This window comes from Octopus bimaculoides, chromosome 11 (genome assembly GCF_046866305.1).
Source record: "Octopus bimaculoides isolate indiv1 chromosome 11, ASM4686630v1, whole genome shotgun sequence".
Classification (NCBI taxonomy): Eukaryota; Metazoa; Mollusca; class Cephalopoda; order Octopoda; family Octopodidae; genus Octopus; species Octopus bimaculoides.
The window spans coordinates 62,310,303-62,330,302 of record NC_142938.1 but is presented as its reverse complement, the minus strand read 5'-3'; the positions used below and the strand labels follow the sequence as shown (position 1 = coordinate 62,330,302).

The following is a 20,000-nucleotide window of genomic DNA, read 5'->3' as shown; positions in this document are numbered from 1 at the left end:
TATGTATATATTTAGGAAAGAGTATTCTACTATAGTTTCAGGCACACCTAAGCAACGTGAATAACGTTCAGACGAAGGAATCTATGTAGAAGCCTACTAGAGTGACCACTTCTGTCCTTTAATGGTGAACTTAATCATGGCCTGAATTAGCACCACCACATGGTCGTAAGCTTTTCGGTGGAAGCTATTTCATTTCTCTTACTAATATTATTAGAAAAGGCACGAACACCACAGCATTTTATTTTTATAATTTCTCCCCCTTGAGCCTGAGGAGGGAAAATAACCGAGATCATCACATTTTCTTTGAATGGGACGCTGGCTCATTGCTGGGTTCAAGCCCGACAGCGTTGAGGTGAACGAACAAGTAGATGGCATCGATTCCAGTCCTTTATTTTATCGATCTCGAAGGGTTGAGAGACAAAATTCATTCCAGTAGGATCTAAAATCAGAATACTAGGATCTGGAAGGAATACTACTAAGATCTTTGTCATTTCGCTGTTTTTTTAATTACAAGAAAAAACCCTTCATAATCCATATTTCATAGAATAGCATATGGAGTTCCTATAATCGTTCTACGTCACTCTCATTATATTCAGTAATAACATAATTACAAGAGTCATTATCACTTGATCCTATTTCGCACATCCTAACCATTGTCAACTTCCCTCAAAACAGATAATTGCATATATTAGTAGATGACCGATATTAAAAATTCGTTTAGTCTATACTTCAAACACACACACTCACACACACACACGCGCGCGCGCGCGTGCAGATACATACATGCATACATTTATATCTTATTTCGTACTGAAAAAAAAAATCAGATTTACAGCCAAATCACATGCGTCATATGCTCATCTATTTCCATGGTGAGAGACGTGCTTCACAGACAGCACTATTGGCAAGCAACAGCAAACACCACTGTATGAATTCATGCAGAGGCATGATTTCGGTAAGTCTAAAAACCTTTAGTTAATCGCTAGATCAGTAGTTCCCAAACTTTTTTTTTGCCGCGGAATCCTTCAACATTATTTTTTAAAACGTGGAACCACTGATAACATTTAGGGAACCCTGGGGTTTTGTAGAACACATTTAGGGAATCCCTGCTCTAGATTAACAAATCTACACCATATTATGGACATTTACTGGTAACTGCACATGACATCCTGCAACTTAATTCTTTTTTTCATTTCTGTGGGGGTAAATTTTAGTATTTAAAACATTAAGTTACGTTTAATTAATTAGAAATAAAAATGCACAACTAACATACTGTGCCATAATACATTTGTGATGATTGTGAATTTAATCGTGAAACCAGCCGAAATTGCAAGGATAATCTGGATCTCGACTGAAGAAAGAAAACTCCGAATGACCTGTCCTTGTTTCCTTGTATCGTCTATCCGGATGTTTTGTCCCTTTCTTGTATCACATAACTGTCTGGATGTTTTGCGTCCTTGTCCCATTCTGTATTATTTATGCATATATATATATATATATATATATATATATATATATATATATATATATATATATATATATATATATATATATATATATATATATATATATATATATATATATATATATATACACATATAACGGGCTTGGTCGACCTGAGGCTACAGCAGAAGACACTTGCCCAAGGTGTCACGGAGTATGTCATTATAATACATTCATTAATGATAAGGCGGCGAGCTGGCAGAGTCGTTAGCGCTCCGTGTGAAATGCTTAGCAACATTTGGTCCGAGATCAAATTCTGCCGTGGTCGATTTTTGCCTTTCATCGATTCGGGGTTAATAAAATAAATACCAATTGAGCACTGGATTCGATGTAATCGACTAACTCCTCTCGTAAAATTTCTGGCCTTGTGCCTATAAAAGAAAGAGTTCTTATACATCTAATAACCTAACCTGCCACCTTTAGTTATTCCAGGTTGAAGATAGCTGTAACAGTATTTTGAACACATCCTACTGAACACTGCTTGACGCAGCTGACTAGCTTTGCGGAATGCAATGGGAACGTGAAAACTATTTGGAAACTCGCTATGCAATAAGGTTTTTTTTTTTTTTAAACTGGGGGAAAATGCTACAGAAACTTATCTGAAATTCTCCTGGCTGCTTATGGTTTACTTTTTCCTTGATGAAAGAGGCTCAAAGGCAGTAGAGAGGAAGTGAGAGAGGATGAGAAGTGTGGGATGGAGAGTGAGGTCAAAACATCGGAGCCGGTTGAGAAAATTTGCAATTTTCTGAATGAGGATCGTCATGTGTCTATAAAAACAATAAGCATACAATTTGGAGTTGGTGTGACAACTGTACACAGAATTATTCGTGAAGATCTGAGCATGCGTGTGCAAAGTTTGTTCTCAGAGTGTTCAGTGATGAGCATACTTGTAACCAATTACTTGACAGAGACGGGCATGAAAACTGTTCCACGTTCTCCTTATATTCCTGGCCTTCGTCCCTGTGATTTTTGATTGTCCACCAAGCTGAAGGCGTATCACGGAGGCAGTCATTTTAGAAATGAAGGAGACTGTGACAAGAGTCCTCGACACTTTCACCTTGGCAGGTTTTCATGGAACCTTCACAAATTGACTGAAGGGCCACAGGGGCATCGAAGTCAGACGAACTTATTTTGAAGGTGATCAGAGTCGTTATCTGCTATATTTGTATTGTGCATTTCACGCATAATTGCTGCTGTGTTTTTAGGTTACCACCAACTAGTATTTTATTGTGACACCATCGGTAGATGGACTGTCTACCATGACTCATCTCGAGAAATCTGTAACACCCCCAGACCTCAATCTGGTATTTTATTTGTTTCGCTTGGTTTAAGTTTTGTGTTTTCCTTCTCTTATATGGGCTACCTTCAGTACGACTTTGCAGATTGCGTGATTTCTATCTACTTCCTATGAGGGCGAAGTTGTCATTATTTGATTGTATTTGTTTGTGTTGTTACTGCTTGTATTTATTTGTATTGTTGCAATTTGGTGGATTTCCATGGGGTTTTCACTAAATGACTTGAATATTACAAGTGTATTGAAATCAGAGAATCCTATTTTGGGGCACTTTTTTGAGTTCCATATGATAAACACTCGCGGACATGCTTACAAAATAAAGAAAAAAACAACAGAGCACCCATGACTTTCGGAAACATGTTTTTACGCTCAGAATTATTGAAGCATGGAATAAACTACCAGCCTCAGTCGTTATCTATCGAGGCACTACATTCTTCAAAATTTCTATTTTCCCTGAAATACGCCAACAGTACACCTGATGGCTTTTTGTTTTTAGTTGTAGTGCACATGAGCACTATATACAATAATTTCGTTTATATAAAAAATATTTGTATTGTCCATTTCACTTATAATTTACTTGTATTGTTGTTGCTGATGGTAGTGATTGCTCTGTTGTTGTAATGTGTATTGTTACTTGTGGAGTTGTTGCTGTCGTTGTTATTATTTTTGTTTTTCTGACTATCTTCTGTAACTAAGATTAATCTGTTGCCACTGTTCTTTTTCTGTGGTTGTTGCTGCGGTTCTTGTCCTTGAAGTAATTACCGTCTGTGATTATTTTTAGAGTTGTTGCTGTTGTTATTGTTCTTGCTTTGTGTTCGCCATAGAAAAGGAATTGGCAGGTTACAGCCTGCTCGGTTTGCTGCTGTTTACTTAAGCAAGAGGAAAGTTCTAGTGATTGGTATTGAATCTGGTTTCCTGTGACTGGAATGTAGAGAATTTGCTTGGTCTACCAGTCATATCTATGAACACAGTGTGGTATTTCAGCACTCCCTTTCGAAACCCATCAGCCGTATTATCTTACTGAGCCAACGAGATGTTTGATTGAACCATCAAAAACTACTTGTAGTAGATAAGGGGTAGCTGGGTGATGTCCTGGATAGTAGAGTAAGGAGAACGGAAATAGTATTTAAAAACGAGGATCAAGGTAGCAAAAACAAAAGACTCACAGGTCGGATGGACCGTATAAATATAAAGGAAAGATAGAGATAGGAATATATAAGTATGCAGGGATGTTTCAAAGAAAAAAGCGGCTTATAAATTCTAAGGTTAGGAATGGTTGTGGTAGTCGAAATAGATTTAACATTTTTCTGTGTTTTTCTGTTCTTTTTTTCTTCTTCAGATTGAACAGAGAAAACACGCCCCAAAATCAGAAAAAAGATGTTATTTACTGATTCAATGCAGAATGGAACAACAAACGGTACCGAATATAGTGTCACCATCGAAGAACTCAACAGACAACAAGTTTTGATAAGAATCCCATCTACCATTCTAGTTATATTAACAATGACTATAGGTTTCGTTGGAAACATTTTAACTATTTACATTTACGGATTTCGCTTGAAATTATCACCAACTTATTTGTTTGTCGTCATGCTGGCTTGTGCTGATTTGATACTTTGTGCTGTTGTATCACCAAGTCGCATTGTTCAAAATGTTTACCCCATGATGACGACCTGGGATTCAATGTGCAAAAATCATATGTGTTTATCTGTATTTGTAGGACTTTGTAACTGTGGTTTTCTAATGGCCATTGCAACGGATAGATACAGAAAAGTATGCCATCTGCTGAAACCTCAGATAACAATGAAAGCTGCTAAAATTATTACAGTATTTATATTTGTTTTCTCCGCAATACAGGGAAGTATTGCTATTCTTTACTACGGAAGTATCCGGAAACCGACTAATTATCCTGGTATCTATAGCTATTCTTGCTCAGCAAAAATCTACAAGAAGCTTAACTATTATCAACTTGGATTCTTCGCTTTCTATTTTCTCTTAACAATGTTTACGCTCATTTTTCTCTGTGTAGTTTACACCATAATTCTTCGAAAAATGAAAGTCAAGGAAGAAAACAGTATTGAATTACAACAAAATAGGAAAAGCATTAGAAGTGCCTTGTATCCTGATGAAGCTCAACGACGATGGAGTAATATACCAAAAATCAATGATATTAACCAATTAGCTTTGAATTCTAATGAAGAATTGTCCAGAATAGGCTCACCATCTGGAGTGTCACCGGAAGACAAATCAAACTTGGGTACAAAAAACACTGTACTTCTCGCAAGTAAATTGCAGGAGACATACAGAGTAAGACGAGCAAGAGAACAAACCAAAAGGTTACAGCGAAACACTGTAACAATGTTGATGGTAACTATAATCCTTATAGTGACTTATATACCCAGCGTTATCGCCATGATAGTGAATGCAATATTGAAGTCTGAAGACACAATGTCGGTAACGGCAGGTATATTCTATTGGCTCGCACGACATACTTTATACATTAACTCAAGTTTAAATCCAATAATTTATAGTTTCAGACATCAGAATTTTATAGACGAGGTTAAATATTTGTTTGGAATTAAGCACAAAATATAGAAACAAAAGCACGAGTTAATCAAACTGAAATATGAAGAGAATGAAAGCAACATCTCTGCAACAGACAATAATAGCAGAGAAAAAATTTAATACAGATTTGACAATGTGTATTCCAGTTCTTCAAATCAAATGAATAGTCAGTTCATTGTTTTATTGTATGTGGTTGAGTATTCCACGGATTATTTGGGTGTATTCATCAAGGAGAATCAGCTTGATGTAGTGTATAACGAAACTGGCTGATTTGAATTGCAGGTACAATCCACCGGATGATCTTTCATCCGACTTCAGTCACAATATGAGTGCGAATAATAAGGAAATATAAGTAGAAACTGAAATTATAAATTCTAGTACTCAGAAGAAGTAATAAAAAATGTGACTTATTACAGGGTAAAGATTGGGAAATTTTTTATTAAAATTTGAAGAATCGTACACTCTGTAGTAACAAAATTAAAATCTTAATTTGAAATTTAATAAACTTTTATAAAGATATTTAAAATAAAATAATAAACATTGCACTTATTGTAAAATCCGACAAGGTGAAGATTATAGGAAACAGGTAGGGTAAAAATTATAAAGCACATATAAAATATAAAGCCCTAGTGACGTGAAAACTTGTTAAAATGATAAAATCATGAAACAGGAATATATGGGAAATTAAATGATTAAAGTGATTTAAATCAAATTGAAAATTAGTTTAAGATTTAAAAGTTTAGATCAATAGCGATAAAATAGTCCAACAAAAAAATCTTTTGTCTATGTCAAAAAAGTTGAACATGAACGAGAGGTGTTTTATACAGAGACCTCGAAAATGATATCCATTTATTACCATTACGTCACGATTTTAAGATACTGGATACATAGAATTTCATTGTTTTCAATAAAACAGCTTCTGAGGAACAAGGTATAGTATATAAACATACATAGAAAGTGATTTTTTCTAAAAACCAGAATGTCTTCTTAAAATTCTACTGAAAATCTAGTAAAAATCTTAAAAGTTTTACAGATCGCTTACATCATTGTTTATACCTAATTTCCCATGAATTTGCATTTGGATGATTTTTTTGAGTGCTGAACCTCAGGAAGATCACGATCAAGCAATAGTACGCCATTATATGCTAGTCCCATCTGCTTTGATACCTTTGTTCCATTGATGGAAATGTTCTCCCTGCCTGTCACTTGCATCACCAAGGTTTTCAAGGAACTTATCAAGGTGATTGTGGCGACACTGCAGCTTTGTGCTCATATTTGCTCACACTTTTGAAAGTTCTCCAATATGCTGTTGACTATTCCAGCATAGCTGACTGCTTTCTTGTTGCCAAGGAAGTCATTTACAACTATTACGAATGAATTCCATGCTGCTGCTTTAATAAATATAATTTATTGAATTTATAAAATTCCCATCTTTCATCAATGTTCTGATTTGAGGCCCAGCAAATAATCCAGCTTTTATCTTTTCATTGCTCAGACCGGGAAATATGCTGCAGATATAGTTTAAGCATGGTGCATATGTACACAGAACGTTGAATAATTACTTCCTAACGACAAGTTTGATATGGAATGGAAGTAGGATGTTTTTCTCGGATGAACTAAAAGCTATTGAATCACGTTAAATGGCCCTAGAACTAATGCACGCCGCGGCCATTCTTTAGTCTCTGGATCTGCTGTCCCACATATACAAAAGCATTGATATTTTGTGTTTTCATCTTGTTTCCCCAGAAGAAAATAGACCATCTTAAAGTCCACGCAAACCACCTGCTGATGATTGGGGGTTTTGTAATCTAACGTGATGGTTAAAGAAATGAATTCTATTTTTGGATTCAGCATATAAAAAAAACCCTTTCAAATCAACCAAAAACGTCCTTACAACAAAAGACCTGTTGGGTTGTGTAATGACTGAAGTAGTACTAATGAGTACTAAATGTACAAGAGTAGTATTCAAAGAATTTCCAATAAAAATTAAAATGAATGAGTTGATTGAAGTCCAAGAAGGAGTTTTACTTACTAATTGCTAGGTCAAGGAAAATGTAGACAAAGTAAAAGTGAATAGTCTATGACGGAAAATGAACATACGTACCCACACCTAAACAAAAGATTAAAAGTTGCTCTGGTATTTTACCGAAAGACCTATTATATTTGCTTGAACAATTAGTTAATAATTCATTTGATGCATTTACTGTAGACTGTATTCACTTCTACCACCATTGTATAGAAAAGCCGTTCTAATCATGAACAAAAATAATTTGCTGTCTTTTTTTTTCTTTTTGAAATTCTATATCACTTTGGTCAGTAAGGCAGTATTCTTTTTATGAAATGTCATAAATGAATATACATGATTGTATAACTACTTTTAAATGAAGAATGGCCACAGCGAGCATAAATAAAGGCTTAAAAACATTAGGTGGAAATTCTACAAATGCATGAGTAAGAGGTGGTTTTGTCAGAAAGACTATTATCAGTTGCTTGTGTTTTTCAGGTAGCACCTTTACGAGGTTCAACGTCAGCCGTGGTAGGCTCACTCAAATTATTATTTGTTTTTTTTTCGTTTTTTTTTTCGTTGGCTCGCGCCTCAGCATTTATTTCAGCCCTTGAGAATACAAAGAAACGGAAAGAAATATCGAAAGATCTTTGTTTCTCAACTTCACCAATCCTGCTTACCGATGTTTGTCACAGAACTAATATTTCCTAAATGTGGCAGCTTCTACCACATTTTAAATACAAGAAACAAGATGAAGCTGAATAGAAAGGTGGACGCCTACAATTGTAGCTCCCCAAAATATGAAAAATCAATCGGTTAACATCTCGAAAACCGAGCTTAAATTTACCAGGAACCTGACAGAAATGATGTTAAAGGCACCAAACATTATTTTCGATTATCACTTGAAGTATATGTTCGAAATTACACATGCATACTATCATGTATGTAACATGAAGCTTTCTTTAATAGTTATAACGATAACGACAGTGGTAGCAAAGCAATGATAGTGATAATAATGGTTTCAAATTTTGGCTGAAGGGCAGCAATTTTGGGGGAGTGGATGAGTCGATTACGTCAACCCCAGTGTGTTACTGGTACTTAATTTATCGACCCTTAAAGGATGAAAGGTAAAGTCGACCTCAGCAGAATTTGAACTCAAAACGTCGCGACAGGCGAAATACCACTAAGCATTTCATCCAGCGTGCTAACGTTTCTTATTTCTTTATTGCCTACAAGGGGCTAAACACAGAGGGGACAAACAAGGACAGTCAAAGGAATTAAGTCGATTACATCGACCCCAGAGCGTAACTGGTACTTAATTTACCGACCTCGAAAGGATGAAAGGCAAAGTTGACCTCGGCGGAATTTGAGCTCAGAATGTAACAGCAGACGAAATACTGCTAAGTATTTCGCCCGGCGTACTAACGATTCTGCCAAGCTCGCCGCCTTAATGATAGTAATAATAATGATAGTGATACGCAGTACCTTCATTAGCTTCCGTAAATGACCAAGCAAGCACTGCTGGGGTCACGTATGTTTTCGATATACTTCCAAAACGTTTTCTTTTGTTGCGCTCCAACTTCCCAAAATGTGAAATGGCTAGTTTAAACTCTGAGGAGTGAGTAAAAGTCGCATATGTTAACCTGACTTTTGCTAACTAACCATCCATACTACCACTGCTGCAGCTGCTACTGTCACTACTACTACTACTACTACTACTACTACTACTACTACTACTACTACTACTACTGCTGCTGCTGCTGCTGCACACAGAGTGGCAGCAGCAAGCTACAGAAGTACAGAAGGTAGTTCAGACAATGACAAAAACAAGTACAACAGCAACAAAATCAACAATACAGGAAGTAACAGCAACAATGACTACAATCTACCAATCCCTACCCCTTTTTTCCGTGGCTACAGAACGTAGCCTAACCAGAGACAAATACAACACTAGCAACAACCCGTGAAGTAACAACAATAACAACGAGGAAAACAACAAAGTTACCATGGCTACAAAAGGTAGCCGATAGGACAAAAGCAACAACAATAATTACACCACCACCGAGGGATAGTCCCAAAGAGTCTAAAACAGCTTGGTCACAGTGAAACTTTCGTCTATCGATATATGAGGTACTGAGAAGTTCCTGGCTTTAAGGGTATCGCGAAACGCCTGGTTGAACATTACGAGTTCTTTTACAAGACTTAGAAAAACTGAAGGATCGGTGCAATAAGTCTATGAATCTGAGAGAAGATGCTGAAGAAAGTCATAATTCACTGATCCTCATGTATTTTCTTTGACCCAAAGTTAGGAATTCTTCAGCACTCGCTCGTGTTTGTGTGTATGTGTGTGTGTGTGTGTGTGTGTGTGTGTGAGTGTGTGTGTGTGTGTATCGCTTAAACATTGCGATCCTAGTAACTTTGTATAGAACTCAATATACGTATGCTTCAGAACTAAGCCTTAGTCGAGTACAGAGCGGTAACAATAAAAAGGAAACGACAAAGTAATAAATGATTATGTTATGAACTTCGTTAGCTTATAGCTGTTTCCGCTATTAAATGCTGTGTACTCATAGTTGAGTACCTGAGTAACACCTGAAGACAAAAATCCGACGAGCGTACGCTACACATCAGTATTCTAGGCGTAATAACAATAAACTGACACAACCTACCAGTGCGTAAATTGTCACGCATGCGCAAGAAGGACGGTGTCACCTCTCAATCAAAGGAATTTGCTTATATATATAGGCACATACGAATGAACAAATGAAAGTAGCACTCAGCCATTTGCTTCTAGTTAACTATATTTAATAACTGGAACTTTTCGTGTGGAACTGAGTACCACTCTTCTCTTTCTCTGTATATCTATATATCTATATATAAATGTATATATACATGTATATTCTTTTATTCTTTTAGTGATTTCAGTTGTTGGACTACGGCCATGCTGGAGCACCAACTTAATTTTTTTTTATTCTTTAGTTGTGTGGTTGCTTTATGATTGAAAGTTGGTCGATGATCAAGTTTGTAGTTGCTGATCTCCCCTGAGTGTATGGTTTGTCGTTGAATGGTTTGTCGTCGAATGGTTTGTCGGTCCGGTATCATCGTTAGGAGTTCATTCAATGCTTTTTTGAAAGTTTCAGTAAAGATCCCTTTTATATTTCTAATCTCTTTAGGTAAGCAGTTAATATTTGAAGACCTCTGTTTATTAGACTGGTACAGAAGTGCATTTTTACTCGTGAGGTTGAAGATGGTATATTTAGAAGCTGACAGTACCTATCAGTTCGTGCATTAAAATTCACTTTAATGCCAATGTTTGGAACATGCACTCCCAGGATCTTCCATATGTATATAATAGTATATCTCTTTCTTCGGCGTTCAAGAGAGTAGAGACCCAGAGTTTTCAGGCGTTCCCAGTAATTAAGGCAATTAACCAAAGTTATTTTACTGTTCTTTGTAACCCTTCAATTTCTTCTATGAGACCGGGTAAATTTGGAGATCAAAGCTGCAAATAGTTATCTAATCTGCTCAGGACTAAGGTTTTCCATAAAGTTAGCATAACTACCGGTTCTCTTGTTGTGAGGCTTCGTAGGATCCATCCCATGAGGTGTCTGCATTTAGAGGTCAGTTTGGTTATGTGACCGATGAAAGATGCTCCATTTGACATGATTATTTCTAAATCCCGTATGTAGTCAGTGCTCTGAATTATTGTATTATCTAGTGCCAAATATTGGGATTTATGTCTATTCCTTCCATAATGAAGGGTCTGAAATTTTGATGCATTAAATTTCATATTTTTTTTATTCGCCCATTGATAAATGATGTTTAGGTCATTCTGGGGTGTGATGGAATCTTCTGGAGTTTGGATAACCATTGATATTTTTGTGTCGTCGGCCTAACTCATTAGGTTGGCCGATTGCACCTGTGAGTTTATAACAGGGTTATGGTAAATTATAACGGTCTTAGAACCCTACCTTGAGGTATTCCACTTATTACGGGTGACTTTGCTGAGAGATAACCGCTTGCTGTAACAGATTGATTCCCATCCTGTAGGAAGCCAAAGAGCCATTCTCCCACTTTTCCTATGATACCAAGATCCCTTATCCTATGACTGATGATTCCATAATCAATCTTGTCAAACGCTTTAACAGAATCAAGGTATATGCAGCCAGTGTCCTTTCTGTTCAGGAGATTATTGAGGATAGTGTTATGATGTTATAATATTTGTGTCAGGTAACTTCGTCCAGTCTGGAACCATGCTGTGTATTATTTAAGAGGTTGTTTTCCTCAAGATATGCAGCTATTGTTTTTCGGACAATGCGTTCTACAATTTTAGATGTGTGAGATTTGAGAGAAACAGGTCTGTAATTTTTAGCTTAAGCCTTGCTACCTCCTTTATGTTTGCTTCTTTCAATAGTTCTGGGAATATGCCGGTTTCAAGCGACTTTTGAAATAGCAACTCTAATGACTTTGCGAGGCTGTTTTTGTAAGTGGAGACCTGAGCCTTGAAGATCATGAGCGTAGTGGATACCCATCTGTCATCGACAGCGTCACTGAGAAGGATCCCTCATTGAGAAAGAGAACTGGCAAAAGAACTTCAAGTTAGCCAAATAACTGCCTGCATCTATTTGCGTGCGATCGAAAAATCAAAAAAGCTCGACAAATGGATACCATACGATTTGACTGGAAATCAGAAAATGCGCAGATATGAAATTTGCTCCTTCTTCTCCGTAACCAAGCCGATCCATTTCTCGACCGTATTGTAACTTGCGATAAAAAGTGGATTCTGTACAATAATAAAAAAACGTTCTTTGCAGTTCTTGGACCAAAATGAAGCACCGAAGACTTTCTCTAAACCCGAGCTCTTCAAAAATAAGGTTGTGTGACTGATTGGTGGTGTACTGATGAACTCATCCACTATAACTTAAAACCCAGAAAAGCCATTACTGCAGATATTGCCAAAAATGAACGAAAAACTGCTACTCCTTTGTCCCAGACAGGTTAAAAGAAGAGGGCCAATCCTTTTTCATGACAATGCTCGACCATACGTTTCACTAATGACGCTCCAAAAGTTGAGGGAAACTGGCTATGAAGTTCTTCCCCACCCAGCTTATTCCCCAGACCTTTCTCCTACCGACTATCACTTTTTCAAGCACTTTGATGATTTCCTGTGAGAGATGGAGTTCAAAAATCAAACCGATGCTGAAAGTGCGTTCAAAGAGTTCATCAGCTCCAGAACCCCAGATCTTTATGTAACCAGAATAAACAAACTTGTAACTCGTTAGCCAAAATGTGTTGATTGTAATGGTATTTACTATGATGAATAAAATTTCTGCATTGCTGAAATATATTCTGATGAATTTCATGTTTCAAAATGTTGCTTACTTTTTACTGAACTTGATAGATCATTAATAGCTGTAACTATGTCTTCTTCCATAATATCTAAATCTCTAGACGTATCTGTGCAGTTGAATTCTGGAGATCAAAGAATTCCTTTAGATTATGAACTATTTTGTCAATCATAGGTTGAAAGAAAGTGCTGTTGTATTGTTGACTCAAGACTGCCCATATCTGTGATGAATCTTTAGTATCTGATCCATTTTGGCCCATTAGTGGGCCAGTTTGGTTATATGTTGATGATTTTTGTTTAGCAAAGTGGAAAAAGAACTTAGAATTAGCTTTTCTATTTTCCACTATTAGGTGTTCCTTTAGCGAAGCTTTTTCATAAGACATCTTGAGGTCTAGTTCAATGTTCCTTATTTTCTTACTTTTTTCGCAATCTCGTCTGTAGAGAGAGTTAAGTTCTTCAATTGTTTTGTCACTTTGGTTCTGTTACGTATCAGTATCCGTCTATCCCTTTGAATCAAATTTTTGCGGAAAATGGAGCATGCTTCTGACAGCTCATAGTTACCTGGTTGTAGAGAAACTTCATTCCCTCATTATCATTGAGGCTGGCAATATGCTGAGACCAGTTTGGTTTGAAGATCTCACTTTTTGATTTCTTCCCAGTTGGCCTTCCTAAAATTCAATTTCATGAGGGGTGAGTCATATTTGATATTACTTGTGCGTATTGTTATCTTTGAACCATATACAGATATTTGCATCATGTCGTGGTCAAAAATAGCTGTTGGAATGACCTGAACATTGTGAATAATGTCTGTATTAATGATAAAGGTTAGGTCGAGTATGTTATTTTCCCTAGTTGGATAGGCAATGATTTGTTGCATGAGAAAGGCTTTCATTATATCTCTCCTGTTTAGTTTTGTAGTTCCCAGATTGGATGCAGCCCTCAGGCCAGTTGAAATTAGGAAAAGTGAAGTCCCTTGTTAAAAGGATATTAGCCTGTGGACTGGCAGCACTTAGGGTTTGATTTATGAGTGATAAAGCGTCCCTAAAGTGATTTCCATGATTAATAGCATCAGGAGGACGGTAAATAATGCCTATGATCACATTGAGGTTGATCACATGCACTATTAGTGTATCGCACACTGTGTTGGCGTGAAAGATACATAAATATATATGTGTCTGTGTGTGAATGTATGTGTGTATGCATACACGTATATGTACACACACTCATACTTAAATATGTATATACATATATATAGTAATGCTTATATGCCAACATAACGTGGCAGTCCTGTAAAGGATGATGTTACTGTTGTTTTAGCCCCAGGAAAACATCTTTTCCGGCTGGCTAACGACACACAGTCTGTGTCCGTATATAGCATTTGCAAGGGAGGTTATCACTCCCATTTCTAGCCTTAGGTGATATTCACAGACCTAGCTTTTTGGATGTTATCTGACCTCAGTGTGAGACAACCACCAGCTAGTGACGAAAGCTATCTTCACCCACAAATACTATATATTCTTTCAGCAACACACTGACGCTGATTTCGTATCGAGAAAAGCAACATGTTTTAAATCTCTGAGCGAGAGAGATACAGTAACAGCACCGGATAATAATGTTTATATGCCAACATAACGTGGCAATCCTGCAAAGGACAATGTTACTTTTGCTTTAGCCCCAGGAAAACATCTTTTCCAGCTGGCTAACGACACACAGTCTGTATCCGTATATATATGAAGTTTTGAATGGAAAGAGGTGGCTCTTTCACAGGGATGAATTTTATCCAAGAGTACACCGGTTTAGCTCCATTAACATTTTTGATTTCATTAATTTGTGTTATTATTAGTTTTGACATTTATGAAGTTCTAATTGTCGTTATAGATGTTTTCATCCATTCAGTATAAGAGAACGGAATTAAAAAAATATAATATAAAGAAAATGGAAACTTTGAACACAGAAAAAAATCAATTTATTGGTATAATAGTCAATTTCATATCGCCTACGTACATTTCAATCTCTTACTTTCGTTCATATTCTGCAATTAAAACTGCATTATGCATTTAAAAGGTAAAAATCTCTTCAGGGCAAAAATTAACGAATATTCGTTCACATCCTAATGGATGGAAAGTTACTTACAGACTGAGATAGCAACATGATTTTGTGTGTTTGTGTTTGTCAGCAAGTGTCTTTTGGAATCCTTTCTAAAAATAGCTTGAGGTTAAACTACGACCACAGTGGACAATGGCTAGTTGTAGTTCCCGCAATTTAGCAATTCGGCAAAAGGAAACGATAGAATAAGTACCAGGATTTTAAAACGCCAAGTATTGGGTCATCGACTAAAGATTCGTGATGGTGGTGCCCCAGCATGGCCGCCGTCTAATGACCGAAATCGGTAAAAGATGAAAGATGTATGTATGTATGTCTTTATGCAGTTTTATTTCAAGATTTCTTGCCAATAAAGAAAGGGCCGGTTTCTAACCTATATCCAAGGCTCCTACATTGGAACTTCAACATCAACAGCATGATATTTTTACTTGTATGTATGTACATGTGTATGTATGTATGTCTGTATGTATACATGTATGTACATTTCTAAAAAAATAACGTTGACCACTAACGTGGACAATTAATGTGCTAGAAATAGATCACATCTTGTGTCTATTAAGACCTAAATTGTTCTCAACATGAAATATAGCAGCATACCAAAACGTGAGCTGGCAAGACATTTAAAATCACATAAAAAAGCATTCTTAAACAGGTACCGGTTTCGGATTTAACAATCTTTCCGATTGTCCATTCCTCTTCAGCCTGATTTGTAATGTAACCGCAATCATCAGAATCGTATACAGAGTTGCCCACCGCCATGGGTGCGCGTGTATATGGTTCTGCTAATTACAGCTTAATGGTAAAATTCAAAAGTCTTCGTTTTGGCGCGCTAATTCCAGGAATATATCTGCAGAAAATATTTACTGCGTCGTATATATTCAGTATGAGAACATGGGTAATGGGTAAAATATTATTATAAAATCTGGTAATTAATCATATATCAATTAATATCGATTAATTATCAAGTAATTATCATGTATGTATAGACAGATAGGTAGATAGATAGGCAGACAGACAAACAGATAGATAGATAGATAGATAGATAGATAGATAGATAGATAGATAGATAGATACATACATACATACATACATACATACATACATACATACATACGTACATATAACACTTTCATTTTCTTAAGAAAACTGAGGATATATGTGCATCCTCTTTTTTTCTTTTTTGTCTGACAACACAAAATTGTGTAACATAATAACAATTAAGTGTATTTCGCAGAACCTCTCTGAGGACATCCTAGTGGAAAGTAGTGTTTGTTTGCAGGAAATAAATTGCCTTATCTATATTCATCAAGCAAAAATTTAAGGTTTCTACATATTCGCTTCAATTTGTCTAATGGTGGTCATAGAGAGTCCCCGTGTTACGAATCTTCTGGCTCCAGCTCACTTATTCTTTGTTGTGGACTTATCTCTAAACCCGTGTATCTTATACGCACCTCGGGTAAATACAGTATTTTCTTTTCATTATTATTTCCTATTTTATTCAAAATATTTTAATAAGTGTACAGCAAGAAGTACTCTTTCTCTTTTACTCTTTTACTTGCTTGACTGTGGCCATGTTGTAGCACCACCTTTTAGTCGAAGAAATCGACTCCGGTACTTATTCTTTGTAAGCCTAGTACTTATTCTATCGCCCACCTCTACCGAACCGCTAAGTTACGGGAACGTAAATACACCAACATCATTTGTCAAGTGATGGTGGTGGGGGGACAAACGCAGACACAAACATACACACATAAATATATACATATATATATATATTGGGGTGGTGCATAATTATTTCAGCTTTTTTCATCAAACTTTATTCAACAAAAACAGTAACAATATTTGACAAAAACATCTTTAGATGACCGTATGACCGTTTGCCAAGCAAATGGGAAGCAGTAATTGAAGTAGATAGTGAATATGATCCGAAATAATCATTTAAAGATGTTTTTGTCACATGTTGTTATTGTTTTTGTTGAATAAAATTTGTTGAAAATGCGGCAATAATTATGTAGCAACCCAATATATGTGTGTGTGTATGTGTGTGTATGTGTGTGTGTGTGTGCGTGCGCGCGTGCGCGTGTGTGTATGTATCTATGTATGTATGCACCAATCCAATATACATATATATATATATATATATATATATATATATATCTCCAAGAAAGTTAGGGGTTGTGAATCCAACCCACTCTTTGTCCCATTTTCAGTCACTAGATGTCCTTTTTTAATTACTGATACGACATAATATGTCGCATGTGTTTGTATATTGTTATTATTGTCCTCTTAGTTAACAAATAAACAGGTAAATTGGCACAATAAAATGTCTGCAAGTTGATGAATACCACCTATTCCACTCCATTTTCTTATTGCTATATATATATATATATATATATATATATATATATATTATTATTATTATTATTATTATTATTATTATTATTATTATTATTATTATTATTATTATTATTATTGTATTTATATTATATCATATTTATTATATCATATTATATTATATTTATCTTATGATATTTACTTTACTTTATATTATACTCATTTATTGTGCTTTTAATTATTAATTTCTTCTATATGTGATAGTGGATTTTCATCGATGAGTTCTTGAAACTTGGTTATTTTCCCTAAAACTATATATTTTATATATATTTTATCTATAAAGCTCAATTTAATTTTAATTTTTTATAAATTGATTTTAATTGAGTTTTTACCTGTAATTTTGGACTTTGTCCCTAATATTATATATATATATATATATATATATACAGTGGGGGGAAATAAATATTCGTACATATCAAAATTCTTTATTTATTTAATTTCTAATGAAAATAAATGGGATATACCAATATTATATTTGCATACACATACATAAACTAAGAATATGCAAAAGAAACTAATAAATTATAGTAACTAATGAATTTATATACAAATATAAATATTTAGGGGTGAAAAAGTATTCGTACAGAACATAAATAACTGATAATTCTGATTTAATACTTCGTAGCATAACCATTATTCAGTTCCACTTCAACCAATCTCTTCTTGTAGCTCTTAATAAATGACTCGCATGTTTCTTTAGGAATTTTTTCCCATTCTTCTTGACAAATTTTCTTCAAATCTGGAATGCACATTAGGGCTCTTTAATGAGTTTTAATTTTCAAATAACGCCACAAACTTTCAATGGGGTCCAAGTCAGGTGACTGGCTTGGCCATTCCAATAATTTTATATTGTGATTGACAATCTATTTTTGGTAGACTTCGCTGTATGCTTAGGGTCGTTATCCTGTTGTAAAACCCACCCTTCACAAAGCTGGAGCTTTTCTACAGAGTCCCATAAATTATTGTTCAAAATATTTTGGTACATCTCTGCATTCATTCTACCATCTATCACATGTAAATTGCCGGTGCCATTTGCAGAGAAACACCCCTACACAATGATGTTGCCACCTCCAAACTTTACAGTAGGAATTGTGTTTTTCGGCGAATAGGTGTTACCATCATTCCTCCAAACATGGCTACGCAAATTTCGTCCAAACAATTCAATTTTCGACTCGTCTATCCAAAGAACATTTTCTCAGAATGTATCAGATTTATCTTTATGTTCATAAACAAATTTTAAACGGGCATCTCTATGCCTTTTAGTCAACAGTGGAGTTTTTCTAGGAGAGCATGACTTCAGTTCATTCCTATGAAGTTCATTGCTGATTGTTCATAGTGTAACACTAGTCCCTGAAGCTAACAAAGCTTCTTGCAACTCCTTTGTGGTGATCATTGCGTTTTTTTCGATACTTCACTTCATTTTTCTTAAAGATCTAGGGGAAATCTTGCGTGGTGCACCGGATCTTATTCTGTTTTCAACAGTTCCCGATTTTTTATATCTTTGAATAAATGAAGATATGGTAGAAAATGGAATACAAAGGGTCTCTGATATTTTCCTGTAACTTTTACCTGCTTTCCACTGATCAATAATTAAGTTTTTCACTGAATTTGCGAGTTCTTTACTTTTTGCCATTATTACGATACTACTTTATGTTGCCTCAGTGCTGAATGAAGAAGATAGCATCTTGACACTTAAAAATGACCACTGATAAGATTATTGGAACAAACGAGAAAGTTGTAGTAAAAAAAAAAACAACTTATTTTAACAGTATTTTGTGGCATAGAAACTCATTAATTTATTCTGTACGAATACTTTTTTCACCCCTAAATATTTATAATTGTATATAAATTCATTAGTTACTATAATTTATTAGTTTCTTTTGCATATTCTTAGTTTATGCATGTGTATGAAAATATAGTATTGGTATATCCCATTTATGTTCATTAGAAATTAAATATATAAAGAATTTTGACATGTACGAATATTTATTTCCCCCACTGTATATATATATTCAGTTTCCGTCTACTAAATCCACTCACAAGGCTTTGGTCGACCCGAAGCTATAGTAGAAGACACTTACCTAAGGTGCCACGCAGTGGGACTGAACCCGGAACCATGTGATTGGGAAGCAAGCTTCTTATCACACAGCCACGCCTACATATAAAAGACTACTTGATTAAAGTAGAGTCTCAGATCAGGGAAATAACACCATTGCGACTAATCGAAAAGTAAGTGTAATGTGATGCTGAGAAAAGGAAGAGAAGTTTAAAATTGCATAACCAAAAATTCCTGAGCCTTTCTTGATTAAAGCAGACAGTTTGAGATCGAGAAGATAGCGAAAGATTTGAAAATATTGTAAAAAGTAGATAAAATCCAGCCTACATATGTTTCGTAGCTAGCAGATTCTCTGATGCAATTATTATTAAACGAAGAATACTCAGCCAGCTACTTAAGGACGAAGATACCTTAATTATATGAAGTTACATTGTCGTCAAGGGATCCCAAGTTAACTCGCCGGAAATGTAATTCAAAATTTTTTATTCGCATTCATAACAACCCTAGTTTCTAATCGTGGAGATAATTTGTGAGAGTGATATGATATTTAAAAATGTGGATGTGTATAATCTAGGTCTCTTCCTGACCCTGACTTGTACCAATGAACATCTATCACGGAATAATCTTGCATATGCTTGTCCCACCCGCAACAAACGAGGTAGACCACCTACCATTACCTCAGCATACAAAAAGACCCACTGTGAACGCTGGCATGGCTGGACGAAACCAAACC

At 35.5% G+C, this 20,000-nt stretch overlaps 2 protein-coding genes across 6 annotated transcripts in view; both read left to right on the top strand.

The window, feature by feature from the left end:
• Window positions 1-7,789, top strand: part of LOC106870376 (uncharacterized) — a 75,731-nt gene extending 67,942 nt beyond the window's left edge. For all 3 annotated transcript variants that reach the window (XM_089360208.1, XM_052971881.2, XM_089360207.1), the window contains one exon: window positions 4,137-7,789. In XM_089360208.1, coding sequence (XP_089216334.1) covers window positions 4,175-5,392 — 1,218 coding nt within the window. In that variant the 5' untranslated portion in view covers window positions 4,137-4,174 and the 3' untranslated portion in view covers window positions 5,393-7,789. The remainder of the gene's footprint in view (window positions 1-4,136) is intronic.
• LOC106870377 (thyrotropin-releasing hormone receptor) overlaps window positions 1-20,000 on the top strand; it is a 101,467-nt gene that overhangs the window by 55,008 nt on the left and 26,459 nt on the right. The window contains exon 1 of one of the 3 annotated variants that reach the window (XM_014916416.3): window positions 14,027-16,273. The exons of the other annotated variants lie outside the window; for them this stretch is intronic. The gene's annotated coding sequence lies outside the window, so the exon portion shown is untranslated. Of the gene's footprint in view, window positions 1-14,026; window positions 16,274-20,000 lie in introns of those variants that run through there. 3 annotated transcript variants of the gene reach the window in all.